The sequence below is a fragment of the Solanum verrucosum genome, unplaced genomic scaffold (assembly GCF_900185275.1).
Source record: "Solanum verrucosum unplaced genomic scaffold, falcon-dt-bn FXZP01000027.1, whole genome shotgun sequence".
In the NCBI taxonomy this organism is placed as follows: Eukaryota; Viridiplantae; Streptophyta; class Magnoliopsida; order Solanales; family Solanaceae; genus Solanum; species Solanum verrucosum.
The window spans coordinates 676,045-698,681 of record NW_026020214.1 but is presented as its reverse complement, the minus strand read 5'-3'; the positions used below and the strand labels follow the sequence as shown (position 1 = coordinate 698,681).

At 34.5% G+C, this 22,637-nt stretch overlaps 1 protein-coding gene across 2 annotated transcripts in view; it reads left to right on the top strand.

Moving 5' to 3' along the window:
- The first annotated feature begins 6,486 nt into the window (after window positions 1–6,486).
- LOC125830616 (uncharacterized) overlaps window positions 6,487–22,637 on the top strand; it is a 49,696-nt gene continuing 33,545 nt past the window's right edge. Inside the window, exons 1-4 of one of the 2 annotated variants that reach the window (XM_049509793.1) lie at window positions 6,487–6,722; window positions 15,115–15,513; window positions 22,075–22,127; window positions 22,232–22,627. In XM_049509793.1, the coding sequence (XP_049365750.1) occupies window positions 6,539–6,722; window positions 15,115–15,513; window positions 22,075–22,127; window positions 22,232–22,627 (1,032 nt within the window). In that variant the 5' untranslated portion in view covers window positions 6,487–6,538. Of the gene's footprint in view, window positions 6,723–15,114; window positions 15,514–22,074; window positions 22,138–22,231; window positions 22,628–22,637 lie in introns of those variants that run through there. The other variant, XM_049509794.1, reaches the window with a different exon arrangement.

The window sequence follows — 22,637 nt, the reverse complement described above, 5'->3', positions numbered from 1 at the left end:
TTTTATGTTCAAGGATGGACGTGTATTTTAGTGGTAGATGATGTAATGACCCTTCTAGAAATCTTGTAAATTTTACTTGTTTTATCCATTTTGATCAATCTCTTAGCTTTTATATGTGATTTATGACTTGCGGGAAAAAGTGACACAATTTTCAAATTTATTTAAATGTGATTTTATTTTATTTTTATTAAAAACTATAAGAAAAAATTAAATAGAAAATAGAAAAGAAAATAAAGGGCAAAGCCCAATTGAAAGTAAATGAGGAAAATTAGAAAAGGAACACTGCCTAGCAGCTAGCGGCAAAAAAGGAAAAAAAACACAAAAAAATTGCACAAACAAAAAACAAAAACGTAGTGAAGAAAAAAAAGAAAGGGAGAAAAAAAGGAAAAAGAGAAGAGGAAAATAGGAATTTCATTATAAAGCGTTAAGGTAATAACTCTCATCCTTTCCATTAAAGTTTTATAAGTTTATGAACATATTTTTAGGGTAATAATGTGTAGAAATTATACTAAACTAGAAAACATAACCCTAGGGTTCTTAGAACAAAATCTTGAATTGTGGGTCGAATAACGATCTATTTTAGCTAAAATTTGACATGCGAGTTTGTTTTATTATGGATGAACATATTCTGAAAGAGAAATTCATATTCAAATTTGGGAGTTCAAGATGCCTTTTTTTACCCGATTTTTGAGCTAAAAATAAATATAGCAATATGGGTGTCATTGGATTTGTATTCTTATGGAGATTACGCATTTGAAAAATATTTGATCGTTCCTAAGTGTTATGGAAGGGAAAATTCATAATTAATATTTGAGCTTCGGTTTGAGGCAAGTAGAGATCTATTTCTTCTTTGAAGTGTTAGTTAGTTTTATGAAATAAATTTATATAATGGTAACAAATAAGGGGTCCCATATAAATAAGATAACGAGCATTTATACGGGTACCAGTGTTATAATATGAGTTAATGTACATGAAATTAAATATTGGTTGATAGTATCCCGTAAGTTGTGATATGATTGAATCGTTGAGACATGTGAATTATGTAAACTTGATTGTGATTGATGATCCTTAGTGGTAGGGTCGATTGATGAACTAATATTATATATTTGTTCACACATATTCATACCACTCTTATTGTTGCATGATAATTATTGGTTGATATTGTTCATTAAGTTATTTGTGAGATTCGTATTCTTATTATGCAAATGGGAAATGGTTTCGTCAAGTGACATCATGCAAAGTCGATGGGAAATGGTTTCAGTAAGTGGTATGGTGTCGATGGAAAATAATTTTGGTGAGTGTTATTGTGCCGATGGAAAATGCGTGGTTCCTGTAAGTCTTGTAGTTCTAATGGGAAATGGTTCCGACAAATTTATGGATCTCATGAGTCCCCTTGGGTCCCAACTATCTGACAGAGGAAGCACCCGTACACCTATTTTTGGCTAGTGACTGCATTGTATTATCTTTCATCTACATTGCATTTTATATTGATTTGGTGTCGAGTTGTTGAGATGATTTGACTTGATACATCTGAGACATCTTTTGTTATCATATGTAGTGTAACTAATAGTTTTAGAACAATATACGTTTTAATTCATATATTGAGGTGATTTATTTTATGAAGTAATTATACTTTAAAAAAATAATTTTTGAGAATACACCTCGTTATCACTTCTAAGAAGGGTTATTAATCAAAGCTTGTTGACTACACATATTTTACAATGTTAACCAAAATTAGATTTTTTTTTAAAAATCATCCCAATCATATCAGTTTCTTTCTGATATCAGCACAGTGCAATTAATTTTTGTTTTTTTTTACTTTTATAATATCACCACAAATATACTATTACTATAAAAAAATCGTTTGCAAATATGTTTTTGAAGAAACACTTCAATTCTTCACCGAGAAGTCAAGAATGTAAATCATTGTTGCCATATTGTTTGATCTTAAACATTTAATAGTTGTTCTTGCATAGGTATTGTTGTAATGTTTGATAGAGTATCTATTATAGTATCTTTTAATTTTAAATTTCATTATTTAAAGACTAATTAAAGAGTAAAGGCCCAAAGTCGTCCAGTCACTAGATGCCTAGGACCTAGGTTATATTTATATTTGAAAAATGTTATAAAATATATTTATATATTAAATTTAACATATGGTTAATATATAAAATATATTTATATATTGAATTTAACATATTGTTAATATATAAAATATATTTAGATACACAAGTAAGATTATTCGGTTTGGTTCGGGAGTTTTTAAATTTTTTCATAAATTAAAAAGACTATTTCAATTGTTCGGGACGGTTATACACTTAAATAAAATTACACAGATTATTGAAAAAATGACATAAATCAATTTGGTTCAGTCGGTTTTTCATATTCTTTTGACACCCTATATGTTGCAGTAGTACTGAATTCTAGAGACTATTATTTTCTGTCTTATTTCCTTCTAGACAGTTATTTTAGTTTTCAAATTTGTTTTGTATTCATAATTGCATGTGTACTAGTGTCACCAGGTCTTGGGATAGTTTGAGTTGACTTATCTATATAATTTCCGCATTATTTAAATTATTAAATGGTTAATAAAGGAAGGGGCTTCGCCTACAGGGAGGGGTATGTACCTAATGAGATTTTGGGTCGTGACAGTTATACATATTCATATGTTTAAAATAAATCATTTTAATCATTCATTATTCAAATCTAAAGATAACATATTAATCATACATGTAAGAAACATAGCTAGAACTTAGTTTTTTCAATTCTCAAGTCCTAGGGAGTTTGAATACTACTTTCTCTTCTAGTGGGAGATGGAGTAATTGAAAGAATTTTGTTCAATAACCCAAGAGCATAGATTGGACGATTCAGACATGTAATGATAACAAATGAGGCCTAAATAGAATTTGGTGTTGGTATTAACATACCAGCAAATTCATAGTGAAACGAACCGCAAAATTGGATAAACTACCTAACTACACATCTTTTTTCCTTATTTTCTATTATTCCCTATCATTCAAAAAAATTACAAAAAACCCTTCCTTTTCTCAAATTCTCTCTTTTTCGGATACATAATTTCCAATTTTCCAACTCCACGATTTTCTTTCCTTTTTCACGCCTATAATCACTCCACTATATCACTAGTTACCTTTTATCACTACATTTTTGAATTTCAAATATTTTCTTTTTCCAATTAATTGATTTCAAGCAAGAGATAGTTCTTCTTAATTCATTTTTTCTTTCCATTTCATCATCATCATCGTTTTTATTAAAAAAAGTTTGTTTTTTGGTCTACAAAATTCGGATACATATAAATGATGTTCCCTCTTTCAGCATTGGGATCACCCAATTAGTTTCAACTACTCAAGATAATGTATGTTGTATCTTTGATTGTGACGATGAATATTTTGTTGAAAATAGATCTAAACAAATAAACGGTCCATTATTCATGAAGAATCCGGAGTTGGAGAAATCAAAGTTGAAGAAGAATTTCGACTTCTAAATCTAGTGTGAAAAAATGCTCAAAAAGGAAAAAAAAGTCGGATCTGCCTTGTCGCGTTCGTCTCTAGCAAAGACAAAAAATTTCAATGTATCTCATTTATATTGATTCTTAAAGGTACAAGTTCTCATTGTATCAGACAATCCATTATTCATGAATACTCTTAGATTAGAGAAGTTAAAAACGAAGAAGGATTTATCTTCGGCCTCTAAATCGATTGTGGAAAAAACTTCCAAAAAAAATAGAAAACGATTGGATCTGGATTATCACGCACATCGTTACCAAATGTTCATAGTCTCAATGTATCTAATTTATTTTGTTTCGTAATTTAGCTTTCTGATACAATAAGTGTGTTTTATGCAATGTAACATGTTTATATTAATTATACTTATATATAACCTAATATTGCTAGTACTTTGACTAGTGAGTTTTATGCAATGTATCAAGTTTATACTTATTATACTGATACATAACATAATATTGTTGATACTTCGATTAGTGAATTTTATGCAATATATCATGTTTAAAGTTATTATACCGATACATAACCTAATGTTGGTGATAATTCGACTAGTGATTTTTATGCAATGTATCATATTTATATTTATTTTACTGATACATAACCTAATGTTGTTGATAATTCGACTAGTAGGTTTCATGTTCAATTCAAACGTACTTGATACGTAGTAATGCATAATGTATCATTTGCCATATATCAAGCTCTATAATGTATCAGTAATATTTTCCAATTCTATTAAGTGATCTTTAATTTGATTTCCTTCGTACAAGATATGCAATTTGGTTGTATAGGATATACAATTTTTCAATCACATGTATCTGATACACATTAATTGCCATGATACATTTATACATATTACTATTAAATACCCATTATTTTGCAATGATACATTCATATAAACTAACACTACATGTATTTGATACTTAATATCTATCACATAGTAATGTTTCGATATAATACCAAACACTTTACAAACAATCTTTACTTCTCTAATGTATCTGTACGATTGCAATACTTAGCAAAATACTAAATATTTTAGGAATAATAATGTATCATGAGTAATATATCTATCTCGAAAAAACAAATCAAAAAAACTTTGGTCATGATTCATTCATAAAAATTAACACTACATGTATCTGATACGTAGTAACTACCACATGGTAATGTATCAATCTAAAACCAAACACCTTATAGGCAACCTTTACTACTTGAATGTATCATGTAGGATTACAATACTTAACAATTTACTAAATATTTTAAAAAATAGCAATGTATCATGAGTAATATATCCATCTGGAGATCAGAAATAAAAAAATCGTCTACACAATATTTCTCCACCTTTCTGTGTGTCATGTCAATGCATAGTACATACATCGCAAATTTCGGCTCATGTTTCTTCACCACCAAGTACAGACTCACGAAGATATTCATGATGTATCTTCTCAAAAATTTCGATAATTATGAATCAAAATTGAAAGGATCTTGGATGAACTGGAAGAAGAATTTTGAATCTCAAATTTTTTCCGATAATTTTGAATCAAAATCGAAAGGATCTTCGATGAACTGGAGAAAATTTTTGAATCTCAATTTTTTTCGATAATTTTGAATCAAAATTAAAAGGATCTTCGATGAACTACGAGAAGAATTTTGAATCTCAATTTTTTTTGACAATTTTGAATAAAAAATCTTCAAATAATTGTATAGGGATAAAACAACACTAGTCTCTGTAATGTATCAGATCTCCAGATTTTCCTCAACTCATCGATCTCCAAGCTGCAATGGTTGATGCAACATTCACAAAAGAAATATTTTGTCCAACAACTATTTCATCACTTCTATATTGTTTATATCTCACCTCACTTTTCCGTATTCTTGAATGTCTCAACAAATAGAGATATTCACGATGTATCAACTTAATACTCATGCAATCTTTTCAAAGACAAAACCACTTCTCATTTAGCATCAATCCCTACCACATAATTAACAAACCACAAGACCAAACTGCATCAAATAGTTGTTGGTCGTGCAACTAGACTGACAGATTCATGAAACTGAGTGTACATATTTATATGTGAATGCCTTCATATAGGAAGAAAAGGGTGAAACATAAATATGGAGGTTCTCACAATAATAATCACATTTTAGTACCACTCCAATACATAATGTATTTTGTAACCTTCATAACTCATCTCGCTTACCCATATTTCTGAATGTCTCAACAAAATCGATATATTTATATTGTATCAACCAATTTTGTCGAGTAATTTGAATTCTTCACGATTTGGGCTGCGATGACAGCTTGATAAAAATGATGAAAATTTAAATTTTGAAATTTGTGAATCTGTTACAGATTGAGATGAATTAATAACAATTACTTATGCGTGAATTGTGGAAATTAGAATCAATTTTAGATTAATTTTCCTTATTAAGCGCAACATCCATCTATTTTCCTTATTATGCGCAACAACCAGCTTTCACAATGTGTCAAACCTAATGTATCCAAATAAAACTTATATATCTAAATGACTTGTATTTTAAGGAATTTTTGTAAAATAGAAAAAAGTATGAATAAAATTTAGGACAAATTACAGAAATACACACCTTTTGTTTCACTTATTTCCATTATCCCCTATTACTTTTAAAAATCTCCAAAATCCCTTATTTCTTTAATCTATCCGAGCTATATATTAATGTATCCGAGCCAGTATTTAATGTATTCGAGCTACCTATTATGTATTTCGAGCTACATATTAATGTATCATAGACTATTTAGTGTATCCGAAGTACATATTTAATGTATTCGAGCTTCAATTATTGTATCCGATTTTTTTAATTTTTAAGAATTAATATAATTAGAAACTTATTAGGGATAGATTGTAATTTCATATTAAAACTATGAAATTTATGTAATTTACCTAAAATTTATGTAGCTCAAAAATTGGTGGGCCGATCCGAAGGTCACCTAGTGAATGTAAGTAAAAATGAGGTGGTTGGAAACCTGAGATATTTCTCGTCGGAAAATGAGGACGAATATTAGAATCCTGCTTCTACTGCTAATATTGGCGTCGGCGGCGTTTCTTCTTGCCGATGGTGCTGAAGCCGGCAGCAGCAACTCGTTAGTCCAATGGCAGATCATCTCGAAGCTAAACTACTCTTCCCAGATTCGCCTCCATCCCTATCTTCTTCTTTTGGTTACTGTCCCTTGTAATCCCACTTCCCTTTAATCTTCTTTTACATTGAAATTATTTTTTACCTTACTTGTCTCCTGAAATAGAACTGTTCTGAAAATTGAGGATTTTTCTACAAGACAGACCCACCTCTATTTTGAATCAAATCAAAATTGATATCATTTATGCTTAGATGTTTGTATAGTTGTTATGGTTAAAAGAGGCGCTGACACAAAGGTTCTTTAGAAGTGATTTAGCGTCCATTCGCTTAAGATATTTTGTTAAATGTACTTTGTGAACATATAGTGCTGCAATGTTAAATGTTCTTTGTGTTACTAATGAACTAGTGGACCACATGGATAGTAAGCAAATTGAAGCTTTATTCTTATAAATATTATACTCAAGTGAGCTTTTAAAGTAGTGATAGATAGATTTGTCATATTCTTTTGGAAAAAAAGATAGTAAGTTTGTGAGGTGATTCCTCAAAGCTTTGGTTCAGTAATAAGGATGCGTCATGCCATGTGTGGGTAGGGCCTATGTCATGAGTTAGAAGGAAAGAAATTTGTGGAACGGGAACCCTACACCAATCCTAATGGTGGATTATGTGGAAGAGAAGAAAGAGATACTTTGAAGCCAATAAGGAAATTTTTCGAAAGAAGTTTAATGCAACATTCATAGCATGAATTCCAAAGAAGAAAGGTGCCAAGGAATTGGGAGATTTTAGGCTTATCAATCTGATAGGTAGTGTTTACAAGCTATTTGCAAAAGCACTAACCGAAAGATTAGAAGGGGTAGCATCAAAGCTTGTGGATTCTCAACAAATGACTTTCATTTAAGGATGAAAGGTCCTGGATGTTGTCTTGGTGGTCCCCAAAATATAATTGGAACTACTTTTGGAAGAGTGACATTCCTACAACAGTAAAATGTTTCACCTGGTTAGTGATAAAGAGAGCATGTTTAACAGAAGAAGTTCTACAAAAGAAAGGCAGACAACTGGTTCCTAGGTGTTTTTTGTGCAACTTGACAGGGGAAACAAATAACCATCTCTTCCTGCATTGTAAGTTTACTGCTCAAATTTGGAACTTGTTTCTCAACATCACAAGCATGAACTGGACAATGCCAGAACATACATTAGATCTGTTGAGCTGCTGGATTAGGAGGGGAGGCAGTAAGAGTTAAAAGAGATGGTGGAAGCTAATACCAGCATGTGTATGGTGGTCAATCTGGAAAGAAAGAAATGGAAGATGTTTTGAAGATAGATCCAATTCCGTTCACAAAGTTAAATGGAATTGTATAGTATCTCTACTTTTTTGGTGTAAACAACTTTGTATAGATGATATAGACCAGCTTATAGATTTGATAGGAAACCTGTAATTATCCCTTTTTGGAGGTAGCCAGCATACCCTTAATGCTGAAGAATTCAACCTTACCAGTTTCAAAAAAAAGAAGCAGTTGACTCTAGGATCACACTAAATAAGCCTGGATTCCTTTGCAAACTGGATATTGAAAAAGCATATGATCATTTTAGTTGTATTTTTCCTAGTTTATATGATGGAAAGGATGGGTTTTGGATCCAAATGGATCAAATAGGTTGAACCTTGTATCTCAATTTTGAGCTTCTCTGTTCTCATCAGAGAAAATGACATAAATAGTCCCTTAACTATAGGGGTAGGTCTAAAATGGTCCCAAAATTATACACTTAACAGATTTAGTCCCCTAACTATTCAAAAACTTATCAATTTTGGTCCCTTAACTATACACTTACCGGTTTTAGTCCCTTAATTATAAACTTACCGATTTTTGTCCTTTAAGTATTCAAAGACTTATCAAGTTTGGTCTTTGCCCATTTTTTAAATACAAATAACTTAGGTTTATATTAACAGAAATATTCGTGAAATTAAATCTTTAACCCATTTTTTAAGTTGTTTCTAATCCCCACCATTTTTTCTTCAAACTATTCTTATGAAAAGAACAATAACGTAAACGATTCAAAATAAAATAAATGCGGAAAGAAGATATAAGTTCTAATTTTATTCAACAAGGATAAAATTAAGCATATAATTGTTGTTAATGACTTGAATCCGCACTTGAATATGCTGATCAGTGCGGATTTTATTTAATTTACTCAAATTTCCATACGTAAAATAAAATGAATAGAGAAATAAAATTGATCAATTTAAAAAAAAATAAAAAAATTACAAATCTATCATTTTATAAATTTCAATTTCTGAAAAAATTATTCAATGAAGTCGTTAGAGTACAAACTTTGGATTTAACGGGTAATAATGTTTTTCTTCTTATAATAAAGTTTAGCATATTCAAGTCATTAGTAGCAATAATATGCTTCATTTTATCGTCCGTTGAATAAAATTATGACTTATATTTTCTTTCCTCGTGAATTTTATTTTAAATCGTTGAGGTTAAGGTTCTTTGCATAAGGTTAATTTGAAGAAAAGTAGCGGAGAGAGAGAAACAATAGAAAAAACTGCTAAAGGATTTAAATTCTTGAGACATGGATTCTGTTAATATAAACCTAAGCTATTTGTATTAAAAAAAATTGACAAAGACCAAAGCTGATAAGTTTTTGAATACTTAAAGGACTAAAATCGGCAAGTTTATAGTTAAGGGACTAAAACTGGTAAGTGTATAGTTAAGGGACCAAAGCTGATAAATTTTTGAATAGTTAAAGGACTATATCCGTTAAGTGTATAATTAAGGGACATTTTAGACCTACTCCTATAGTTAAGGGACTATTTATGTCATTTTCTCGTTCTCATCACGTGGAGCTCCTAGAGATCTTAGGTAAGGTCTTGTCTCCCTTACTATTTATTTTGGCAATGGAGAGTCTTAAGAATTCGATTAAGACTACAAGCTCCTATGGTTGGATAAAAGGATTTGAGATGAACGGGAATAACAGTAGCAAGTTAGGAGTCACTCATCTACAACATGTTGATAATATGCTAATCTTTTGTGATGCTAATAGAAAGCAATTAGAGTACTTGAGAGTAATTTTAGTGTTATTTGAAGGAATATCTGTGCTTCACATTAACTAGAGGAAGAGTTGCATTTATCCTATCAATGAAGTGCCTGATATTGCCCAACTGGCCACAATCCTAGGTGGTGATGTTGACTCTATACCTGCTATCTACTTGGAAATGCCATTGGGAGCTAAGTCAAAATCGAAGGTGATTTGGAACAATGTTATAGAAAAATGTGAAAGTAAGCTGACTAGATGGAAGTCACAATACCTATTTGTGGGAGGTAGGCTCACTCTTATCAATTTTGTGTTAGATGCACTTCCACATTTTTGTGGCATCAATAGACTTGATAAAATCAGGACATTTCTATGGCTAGGAAATAAGGAAAAGAGAGGCTTTCACCTGCTTAAGTGGAAAGTTGTTATCATTGGCAAAAATCCGAGAGGATTGGGTATTAGAATTGTGAAAATTCAGAACAAAATTCTTAAAATGAAGTGACTATGAGATTCAGAACTATGGGGAAGAGTCATTGAAGCAAAGTATGGGGAGGAAGATATGGATGACCAAAGATGTAAATACACCTCATGGAGTTAGTCTGTGGAGAATGGAGATCCATAAGGGCTCTATATCCTGAATTGAAGAACAATATATCTGTTAGAGTATAAATCTGGAAGGACATCAGGCTTGGGAATGGTAGCTTACAAGAGAGCTCCGTCCTAATTTTTTCACTAGTAGAAGAATATTGCAGAACTTAGTCCAGACCAAGGATGGGATCTTCTTACCTTAAGAAAATTGCTAAACGAATGGAAGATTCAGAAGATGACAAAATTTTACAAGGCACTAGAACTCTTCAGTGGCCTACTGGAGGAGTCTGATAAATCATGGTGGCTGGGACACAACAGGGCCTCATTTAAGGTGGCATTGCATATAGCTTAATGAATCAGACCATCCATCAGGTGACAAACTAGCCATGGAAACACATTTGGAAGACTAAATCCCACACAAAGTTTCTTGTTTTTTTTGGCTGCTGGCCAGAGAGTCTTTTCAGAATTTGGCGAAAAGAAAGATCTCTTTATGCTCCCGATGCTATCTATGTGGTGAGAAAGCAGGGATAATTAATCATCTATTCTTACATTGCAAAAACATTACATAATAACTTTGGAGAATGTTCATCGACCTTAGAGGGATATTTTGGACAATGCCCGAAAGGATTATTGATGTTCTAAACAGCTGGGAGGAATCAGGTTCTCAGGCAATATATAGGGATAGATGGAGAACTGTCCTAGTAAGTATTTGGTGGACAATTCGAAGGAAATAAATTCCAGATGCTTTGAGGATGTTGGCAACTCCTTTAACGATCAAGCTGAATTATCTTTTGAATTTTTATTTTTTGGTGTATACAAACCTACTCAAAAGATTCAGTTAATATTATAGATGTTCTGAGTTGTATTTAGGATGGAGGTCACGCAACTCTGCACAACTTCAGCCACACACACAATCGTCAAGGGACTTAGAATAATTTAAAGGCAACAATGAACAACAAGAATACAATGTTTACGATGAATCTCAAATTTTTTATTATCTCTCAAATATATACAAAGGGATTTTAAAAATTTGGAAGGCTTACAACTAAATAATGCCTTGGCCAAACCGTCTCAAAAAAATAAATAATGCCTTGGCCAATTTTTTCGCCTACAGAAAGGAATCTGCCTATCGGCAGTTACAAAGGGGAGGGGCGTTCCTGGCACATGTCAGCTACAGGAAATCAAGAACACTATCCAAATGCTAAAAAATTGCCAGCCATCTCAGCGTCTGCGTTCCTGATCCCCCACCACAGTTTTGCATCACCCGTCAAGTACATTATAGTGATGTTTAACTTGTCAGTTTCAGAAATACAACTTGGGCTGGGCACTGGGTGTAGAACGGATGCTAGTCTTGCTATCTTGTGTTTATTTCTGGCCAAAGATGGAGGACAACATTGAAGCTTATGTGAAGACTTGTCTTGTGTGTCAAATGGACAAGACTGAATGTAAGAAGGAGGCAGGTTTGTTGCAGCCTCTTCCTATTCCAGAAAGGTCATGGATGTCCGTTTTCATGGACTTTATTAGTGGGTCTCCGAAGGTTGACGGTAAGTCATCTATAATGGTGGTAGTAGACAGATTCTCAAAGTAATCTATCTTCATTGTTATCAATTGTATACTCATTGAAAGTTTCTGCATATTTGTTCTATAAACATGTAGTCAAGTTATTTAGGGTGCCAAGTGATATTGTGAGTGATAGGGATGTGCAGTTCACGGGTCTGTTTCAAACAACATTGTTCAACTTGATGGGAACTCATTTGAAGTTTTCAATGACCAATCATCCCTAAATTAATTGCCAAACAGAAAGAATTAATCACTTGTTGAAGGAATACTTGAGGCATTTGTGATAGCAAGTCAACAAATCTAGGTGGACTTGTTAGATATGGCACAATTTTGGTACAATCTACATAATTCATCGGCAACAAAGATGAGTCCGTTTGAGTTAGTCTTAGGCAGACAATCTATTAGACACTAGATGTCGCTAATCAAAAGAGGCAAGAGAAGTGTCGAACTACTTACTGTTATGCAAAGGACAAGCATGAGATGCTTGTTGAGGTGTAAGACAATTTGCATAAGGCTCAAAAAATGCATGAAGAAGTGGAAACAAGTTGTGAGTAAATAGAGGCATAGTGGATTGATTCCCAAGTATGATGGACCGTTTGAAGTCGTTGAGAGGATAGGTGAAGTTGCTTATATTAGAGTGGGTTATAGTCCCATTTTGGTTGGGGAATTGACGGGTGATTTGCCTATACGGACTTGGGCAATCCTGCCATCGTGAGCTAGCTTTAGAGGTTGAGTTAGACCTAGGTGCCATATCTTACGGCCTGTGAATTGAAGTTGTCGGAAAGGATGAAGGTACACCATAGTTTTCATGTTAGTTTTCTTGAGCCTTATATTGAAGATGCTGAGGATTCGGGTAGGCATAAAATGAAGAGGGCTCCTCCTGTGGTGCATACCTAAGGTACTCGTACTTTCCAAAAATGCTGTTGCACTTGTTTCGATTCCTTAAAATACACCATTTTTGGAGGATCTAACTTGCACCCGTCGACCTTTTTGAAGAGTTCGAGCAATATAGGTGCACACACAAGGAATGGCAAGTTCGAGGGAGATTTGATTTGGGAGTAAGAGTACAAAGCTTTGGCAGTTCAAAGAGTAGGTTGGGGTCTATCTTAAAACAACATCGATGAGGACGGCGAGTTCAACTGGTGGCGGTGGTTTGTTAGACCCCAAGGTTCGAACATGACTGATGTCGGTAGATACTTGTCAAGGGCTTGTGCATTGCCCCTTTGCACGGGCATTTGTGAGCTTCGTAAGCAATGTCAGAGGTTTTATGCCTATGACATGGTACACGGCTAAGTCAAGGCAACCTTGAATGAGTTTAGCATGCGTGCAAGTAGTTGGATGACTCGGCTAGGCAGGTGTGTTGGCATGAGCTAGACGGGTGCAAGGCAAAGCTCGTAGGCAATGGGCATGGCATGGGCTGGAAGATATGTGGAAACTATTTTAAGTGTTGGAAGAGGAAATTCAACTGAGCAAAGAACATGTGCATGGCATGGGGTCGGCTGGCCATTTTCGCGGCATGTGCATTGGTTACATTAGTGTGCACGGCACATGGGGCAGGTGAGCCAAAATTCAAATATGTGTAATTATTGGTGTAGGAAGATTTTTAGTATTAGAATATTGTTCCTGATTTTGTGTAGCTGACATGTGCCAGGCACGCTCCTCCCCTTTGTAATTGTCACCAGGCAGATTTTTTTTGTTGGCAGAAATTTGGCTAAGGCATTATTCAGTTGTAAGCCTTCTAAATTTCGAAATTCCACTTGTATATATCAGAGAGATAATAAAAAGGTTGGGATTCATCCTGTAAACTTTGTGTTCTTGCTGTTCGCTCATGCCTTTGAATTTTTCCAAGTTCCTAGAAGATTGTGTGTGTGTGGCCGAAGTTGTGCAGAGTTGCGTGACTGCCCTGCAGTGGTGAAAACAAAAAAAAGCACCCATGTTACAACTTAGCTTTGAATACCTGAAGTGCATTTGTAAATAACTAAATATGGTATCAATACAACCTATGTACTGGTTTGTCTATTATACACACAAGTTACCAATTTTTTAAAAATAAAATAAAATATTTGTACCTCAAAACATAGATATTTAGCTCTCATAGCCTTTTGGTTTAAGAAGTAGAATGTACAGCAAGTAGATAGGATGGTTAATTTCTATAGTTCTTTTCACGTGTAGCTAGTGTACTAAGGTGCATATTACTGGGGTTGTACTACTCATCTATTGCACAGTCTAGATGCTATTCTTTAATAAAAAAATTATTCGAAAAGGATTGTGCAGAATGCTATTCAGCTTTACTTCTGGACATTATAAGGGACTTTGTCTACTCAAGCTTTATGCTTTTGGTTCAGTAAAGATAAGAAGTTTTGAGAGGTGTGCAGGGTGGCTACTTTGCGATGAAATTGAGTATAGTGCTAGAAATCAGGTTGTCATTGTTCCTTATTTTTAATTTCTTTAATGGCCTTCTGGTTGTCACTTGGGTCCAGCTATAGGTGCAAAAATCTTGTATGCTTTCATCCTATACAACAACAACAACAACAACAATAATAACAACATACCCAGTGTTATCTCACAAATAGGGTCTGGGGAGGGTAGTGTGTATGCATACCTTACCCCTGCCTTTGGAGGTAGAGAGTTTGTTTGCGATAGACCCTCGGCTTAAGATATGCTTTCATCCTCTATTTCCTAAAAAGTGAAACTTAATCTCAAGTTGTCAGACAAAAGGACCTGAGGAGCTACAAACCATTTGAATCATCTATCAGTATCAAATGTGGGCTAGAGTATACCTAAAAAGTGAAACTTAAGCTCAAGTTGTCACAGAAAAGGACCTTAAGAGCTACAAACCATTTGAATCATCTATCAGTATCAAATGTGGGCCGGAGTATAACACGATAACCTGTCGAATCCTTAATATCCTTTTTAGGTTTAATCTGTCATCACTAGACAATTTAAGGTTCTAAAGGGGGGCACCCGATTTTTCATTAGCTACGTATGACTTTATTACCTTCCAGCTTAACACCCATGGTTCAGTTGGTTGTCACCATTCTGCTACTATTTGTTTTGAGTTGATTTAAAATTAGTGATTGCTTCCATGTTAGACTATTTTTGTTACAATTGTACAATTTTCCTTTTTCTATTTTTTTTAGTTTAATGCGTTGCTCCTCTATCCCATCCTTTAGCTCTAATAATACAGAAAGCTGATTAGGGTTTATTTTGTTGGAGACATGGTAATTGGGACACGTGGGTGCAACCATATTCCATTAGATTCTTATGCACTTCTATATATTGTCTGATGAGTTTGCTTATTGATTAGGGTCGGGTGAGTCTCGGTCCCTTATGAAGGAGTTGACTGGCGCAGTTTCTCATGATCAAGGAAGATTTGCTTCACTGAAGCTGATGGTTTTATATAGAAGCAGTGAGAGAATGCTGGCAGATGCAGTTGGAGCTGATGAGGGAATAACAATATTTTATTATCATCACTCACACTCCTACAAGTATATGGGAAGACTTCGTGTGCAGAATATATTGTCATCTGTCCATTATGTTATGTCTCTGTTGCCAGAAGAGCTTCCCTTCAAAATTCTAAAAACACCTGAAGACTTGAAAAGTTTCCTTGGTTCAACCGACAAGGCTTTGATTCTTTCTGAATTTTGTGGATGGACCCAGAAATTGCTTGCAAAAGGTGGCAATAACAGCAGCGAATGTGATTTTGGTAACTTATGAACTTCAGTACAGGTTTTTGTTGCTTTATTTCCAGTAAATGAAAGGTGAATAATGTTTTAATATTTAAAAATAGAAGAAAAAACACAAAAGTGAAATTTCCTCATCGAAGATAAGTAGTAGAGTCATAGTCTGAAATGATTTTATTGTCCTTTCTAATAATTTCAAAGTTCTTACTTGACTTAACAATGTGTAGCATTTAGCAAACCGTGTTCTCTGAAATTTCAACTGAACGATTGGTTCTGTCCATAGTTGAGCATCCACAGAAAACTGTTCTACAATGACATAGTATGATTGACAGGTCCTAGTTATACTTTAATAAAGGTGGGGGAGTCATTGACATCCTAATGTAAAAGATTCTTCTGTCATCATTATTAATATATTGTTATAGTTTAAAAGTCTAGTAGTCATTACATATTTACATCTCAATGGGAGCTTAGTTGGTCAGGGGAGCAATAAAGTAACATTCTCAAGTGTACACATTTCTATGTCTAAGTATTTAGGTTCTGAAAGGACATGTGTCCTTGCCGGGGTGTTCTAAATTTGGGAAATAATTTGATTTCCTGCAATGTTGTGATTGAAGTTGCTATCCTATTGCATCCTCTATATCTACCACCTACTTATGAACATGCTAAAATCTCCTGCATCTAGAACTATTGGATGGGGGACACCAGAAGGGATCATCTTCTTATAGCTTTTAGTATGGTAAGTCTTTTTTTTTTTTTGAAAATGGTAATGTTGTATTCTTCAGCATTAAGGATATGCTGGTGACCTGCAAACAGAGGGGAACAAAAGAAGAGGAAGAAAAAAAAAATACTTACAAGGATCCTAATAATTCTACATTCTGTTCTGTTTCCTCTAAACCTTCCTCTTTGCACCAAAAATAAAAGGATACAAATCAATCCCATCTAACCTTCTGAATGGAATTGGACCTATCTTCAAAGTTTCTACTATTTCTTTCTTTCCATACTGTCCACCAAATGCAATGTGGAATTATCCTCCACCATGCCTTTTGCCTCTTGCTCCCCCCTCTTCTTATTCAACAACTCAACAAGTTTGCAGTATGCTCGGGCATGGTCCAGTTTGTCTTTGTGAGACTAAGGAAGATGGCCCAAATTTGTGTTGTAAAGTTGCAATGCAAGAATAGATGCTGGTTGGTCTCCGCTGTGTTCCCGCATAGTGAACACCAAGATACTATAATCTTTCCTTTTCTCCTCAGCACTTCATGTGTCAGGCAAGCCCTTCTAGCAACCAACCATGTAAAGCATTTTATCTTAGTTGGTGCTAAGGTTCTCCATACCTTTCTCCACAAACTCTGCTTAGAGTTGCGTTGCTGGGGACTTTCCATTTTGTATTCCCTGCTAACCATGAAAACCCGATCTTTACTATGTTTCCATCTCAAAGAATCAAGAGCATTGGTGATGCCAGAGAATTTTTCTAATAGCTCTAGCAATTTGGCCACTCTCTCCACTTCCCAGTCATTCAAAAACCTTCTGAAGATCAGATCCCACCCCACCCTTGTGCTGTCCAACATTCATTGATATTTGCATCTAGATTACTACATAGTAAGAAGAGATCTGGAAAGGATTCTTTTAGAGGAATCTGTTTGTTCCATGCATCTGTCCAAAACTTAGTTCTCCTGCCATCTCCCACTTCAATGTACGTAGTAGCTTCAAGTTTTTGCCATAAGTTTCTGATAGTTCTCCAGACCACCACCCTATAGGCATCAACACTAACATTACTGCACCAAGGATTGTACTCACCATACTTGGATCCAATGACATCCTTCCATAAGGCTTGCTCCTCTCCATTATACTTCCATAACCACTTCATCAAAAGACTATTGTTTTGTTTCCTTAAATCTCTATTACCCATACCCCCTTTGTCTCTGCTTTTCAAGGTTATCTCCCATTTGACTAGGTTATAGCCTTCAATTTCTTTGCATCCATTCCAAAGGAAGTCCCTCCTTAGTTTGTCCAGCTTCTTCAAAACTTTAGGGGGTAATGGAAATAGTGACATTGCATAAGTAGGAAGGGAGTCTAGCACTGAATTGATGAGAGTGTGTCCGCCTCCCATAGACAAATATTGAGCCTTCCATCTTGCTAATCTCCTTTCTATCTCCACAATGCCATCCCAAATTTTTATGCTCGTGTTCATTGCCCAAAGGCATACCTAAGTAAACTGTTGGCGTATTCTCCACTTTGCACCCCAAAATATCTGCCAAATTCAAAATGTTGGCCACCTCCTTGATTGGAAATAAATTACTTTTCCCCCAAGTCACATTCAGACCCGAGGAAGCTTCAAAAAACAGTAAGATTGTAGAATCTTATTAGGTCCTCTTGAGGTTCACAAAAAATGATAGTGTCAGATGCATATAGCAAATGACAAATTTCTTTAACTTGTCCATTGCTACCATGTATCTGAAAACCTTTGATCCATCTGTTTTGTATTGCTATTCTCATCAAACTATCAAAACCTTCCATTGGCAAGATAAATAGGAGGGTTAAGGGGTCACCTTGTCTAAGTCCCCTTTCTGAAGGGAAGAACCCAGTGGGTTCACCTTGTCTAAGTCCCCTTTCTGAAGGGAAGAACCCACTGGTTCACCATTCACCAGAACAGGAAAAAGGACAGTGCTGATGCAAAAATGCATCCAACCCAACCACTTTTCTCCAAAGCCCATTTGTCTAAGGGTGTTCAGCAAGAACTTCCAATTTACATGATCATATGGCTTTTCAATGTCCAATTTGCACATTACACCAGGCTCAACACCTTTCAATCTTGAATCCACACATTCACTAGCTATAAGTGCAGCATCCATTATCCGTCTCCAGCCATTTTTTCAAAGCGAACACCACAACAGCCAACTCTAGATCAATGCTTGTTGACCAACTTATCCACCACCTTTTTCAGTCTCTCATCTAGTATCTTTGCTAACACTTTGTATATGCCTGTGATTAGACTTATAGGTCTGAAGTCCTTCAATTCAGAAACACCTACTTTCTTGGGGATGAGAGCCACAAAAGTTGCATTGAAACTCCTCTCAGTCTTCTGATTATTATAGAACTTGTGCATCATACCTTTGATGTCTTCTTCCAGTACTTCCCAGCATATAAGATAAAAGGACACGGGGAAACCATCGGGCCCAGGAGCTTTCTCCATCGCACAAAGTTTAATGCATTATAGAATCTCCTCCTCCTCAATTTGTTTCTGTAACTCTTCCTTTTCATCCTCATTAATACAAGTAATCCCCTACAATTGTGATTCTGGCCTCCGAACTTCTGTCTCCTTGTACAAATTTTCGTAGAAATTCTTGATGGCCTCCTTGATAACAGTAGGATCAGTGACATTGCTTCCCCTCCACCTTTAAAGATTCTATGGTGTTGTATCTTTTGCGAGATGTAGCTATTTTATGAAAAAACTGTGTTCTTATCCCCCTGCTTCAACCATTGTATTCTGGATCTTTGTCTCCACCTTATCTCTTCATTTTTGGCAACTTCTTCAAAAGACATTGCCAAATTTGTTTTTGCATTAATTCATCATCTGTAAGTGCTCTTTGCTCCTTGCTCCTGAAGGATCTCCCATTTGGCCAAATTGTCAAGGATTGCTTCCTTTTGTTGTTTCCAGTTGCTCCTACTATTCTTGCTCCATTCCTTCAATTTCCTAGTATGGTAAGTCTTTGTGTGCCTTGAAGTGAAAAGATGTCTTTGTCTGGGGTGGTATAACACTTTGCAGAATCCATTGTTTCTAGAATATTGTAGATGTTTGTATGTGATTGTTTGTATCATTCTTGCTTAGTAACTAGAAATTGCTCCTGTGAAATGCAAATAATATACGATTAAGCGGGGATTGAACAATTGTGTGGATAAACATTTACTAATATGGTTATTTCTCTTTGCAATTTTTCTTTTTTCTATTTAGCTCTTGAAGGATAGCTTGGAAAGTTCTAAATAGACTGTTAAGGTCTCAAGTTTTGCATCGAGTTGTTGGACGATTAACTGGAAAGTCAGGCCCAAGTCCCAACACTTAGGTCTAATTGTCTAAGCCCTTGTTCTTGTTCCTTGACTTGCCTATGATTGCTCAATTTTGCAATTCATTCAGGGAATTGCAGGCCTTTTTTTTTAAAAAAAAAAAGTCTCCATTGATCATTGATGTGCAAAAAGTTACAATTTGAGCTTGACATACCAAACTTTGTATATGATCATTGAGATGAGACTAACACTTTGTTCCTACAGAAAAAAAGGTAATAATGGATTTAGAGATCAAAGAGGATCATATATGATGTTGGCAAGTTTTGCCGATTTACTCCTAAATGTTGGTAAGCTCCATTTGTCCGTATGGACCAGACCCCTTATGTTACTGGGAAGTTCAAAGAAGAGATTGAAGGTCTTCACTCCTACAACTTTATGACTTAGCGTTGCTAGACTGTCCGCCGATCTATTAGCTTCTCTGGAACAATGGTTGATATTGAAGTCATGATCTTCAATCATCTTTTGGATCTCTTTTATTTGGTTGTAGATATTCCAAGGAGGTTTCTACTCTTTTCTGGAACACTTGGCTAGTAGCAGGGAATCAGTTTCACCCATAGCCATATCAAAACCTTTGCCTATCACACCATTTCAGTCTAAAAATCATTGCCTCAGCTTCTGCAATGTTGCTAGTTCTTGCCCCTAGGGATATAGTGTAGGCAAAAATGAAGTTCCCTTCTTGATCTCTGATGATTCCCCCTCCTCCACATTGCCTTTCTACGCAGCTAAGACTGGGCACCGGACCGGAATGAACCGGTATCGGACCGGAACGGGATGGGTTGACCGGTTTGTTGACCGGTACCGGGATGAACCGGACCGGAATTACCGGTACGGATACACGGTTCCATCCCGTCCCACTATATACCGGGATGGAACCGGAATGGAACGGGATAGGATAAACGGAACGACACATCTAGCTATTTCAAAAAATGATAAAAAAAAATTTAGTTATTTTAATTTTTTGAAATAAAAAAATATTAATATTTTTTTATTTTTCTAAGTTTAAATTAATAGTTTTGAAATTTATAATGTAGTTTTACTTAAGTTTATTTTAAAGATATTTTTTTTAATTTTTACTTATTAAGTTTGCAAGTTAAGTTTAATAAAGTTTTTAAAAAAAAAATGTTTTTGAGCTTAGTTTTAAATATTTGAATCTTTTGAAGTATGCAAGTTAAGTTTAATAAAGTTTTTTTTAAAAAAAAATGTTTTTGAGCTTAAGTTTTCAAGATTTGAATCTTTTGAAGTTTATAAGTTATTACTTATTAATATGTTATAACTTATAAGTTATATTTATAACTTATAATTTAAATAGCTTAAGTTTGTAATTTTAAAAAATTAAATAAAAATAAGGATAAAACAATGACACAAAGTCACAAATTAAAAAAATATAAATCCAATATTCCAATTTATTTAAATTTGTATTACAAATTACAATTTACAACTATTAGTAGAGTGCATAGTTTACGCCTGTTTTTCAGTGACTTGTTTAATATCGACTCATCTATTGATTCCAACATGATCCATATACTTTATACTAGATTTTGAGCACTTACAACCACCGGTGCATTGTGAAGAAGTCTATATGAAGCAACCACCTAATTTTGTTGCTCGGGGGGAGTTTAGTAGCCTTGTATGTTGATTACGTAAGTCACTGTATGGTTTGAAATAGTCTTTGCAAGCTTGGTTTGGGAAGTTCCAACACTGTAATTTTATCACTCGGTGTTTTATCGACATTATGCATCAAATTCGGTATTTCATGAGAAGATTAAGCACATTGAGATTGACTGACATTATGCATCAAATTCAATATTTCATGAGAAGATTAAGCACATTGAGATTGACTGACATTATGCATCAAATCCAGTATTTAATGAGAAGACAAGCACATTGAGATTGACTGTCAATTTTGTGAAGTCGACTGATCAACTTGCAGATATCGCACCAAGCCCCTCGTTGGTCCTCGTGTTAATTACATATGTAACAAGCTAGGTACATGAATTGTATGCACTTTAGGGGGAGTGTTAGAACATGAATAGGTTTATACAATCCTATTAGAACATGAATACCCACAATCCTATTAGAATAGGAATAGGTTTACACAATCCTATTAGAATAGGAATAGTTTTATACAATCCTATTTAGAATAGGAATAGGAATACAAATAGGAATAAGAATAGTAAATAGTATCCTACTTGGTAAATGATTGTATTCTAGTGTCTATAAATAGGATCTCAATGTAATAATGTAGACACGACAACAATTCAATAATATTCTTCTCCTATATTTCTCACAATTAGTAACGTCAACTCTCTTAAATGGAGGTCTACAGTAGCAAGAATTAATTCAGAAATAACAAAAGTCCTATAAAACTGAAATAATATGAATCCCTAATCCACTGGGGGAAGTTCTATTCGACTAACAAAATAATTCAGAAAATATTAATCATTATCTGTCGTATTAATTCTCGTATCTGTAATATTGTCTCCTGATGAATGCATCAATAACATAACACTCTTATTCTGAAACAGGATTTCACGAACAGTTTAATGGAACAATTGCAGCTAAAGAGACTGAAAATCAGGTGGCAGATGGTAGCTTCTTATTGCTTATGACTACAAAACTGTTGTTTGACTTGGTGAAATACATATTACTTAATGACTTTGCCTTTTTTGTTTCTAATAATAGGGGATGGAAAATGCGAAGATGGATTGTGGTGTTGACAATCTGTGTAGTGACATGCCTTGGCTTAGTGAGTTTACCTCAGTAAACCGTAGTGCTTTCCTTGGGGCTGATAATACAAGTCTTAATAGTGGGGATTCCTGTAAAATTGATGAATTCCAACGTTTTGAATCATTCTTATCAAAGTTTTTGACAGTTTCGAGAGACTTATTTCTTCCTCCTGAAAGGCTAAAATTTGGTGTGGTTCCTGATAGAGTGTTGCTTTCATCATTGAACGTTAAGGATTCTGGATCATGGTTGGTGACATTGCATTTTGCTGGATGCCCCAGTTGTTTGAAGGTTCTCAAAGAAGGTGATGATGTCAAAGCTTTTGCCAAGATTCAAGCTTGGCCAGTTGCAGAGGCAAGTTTTT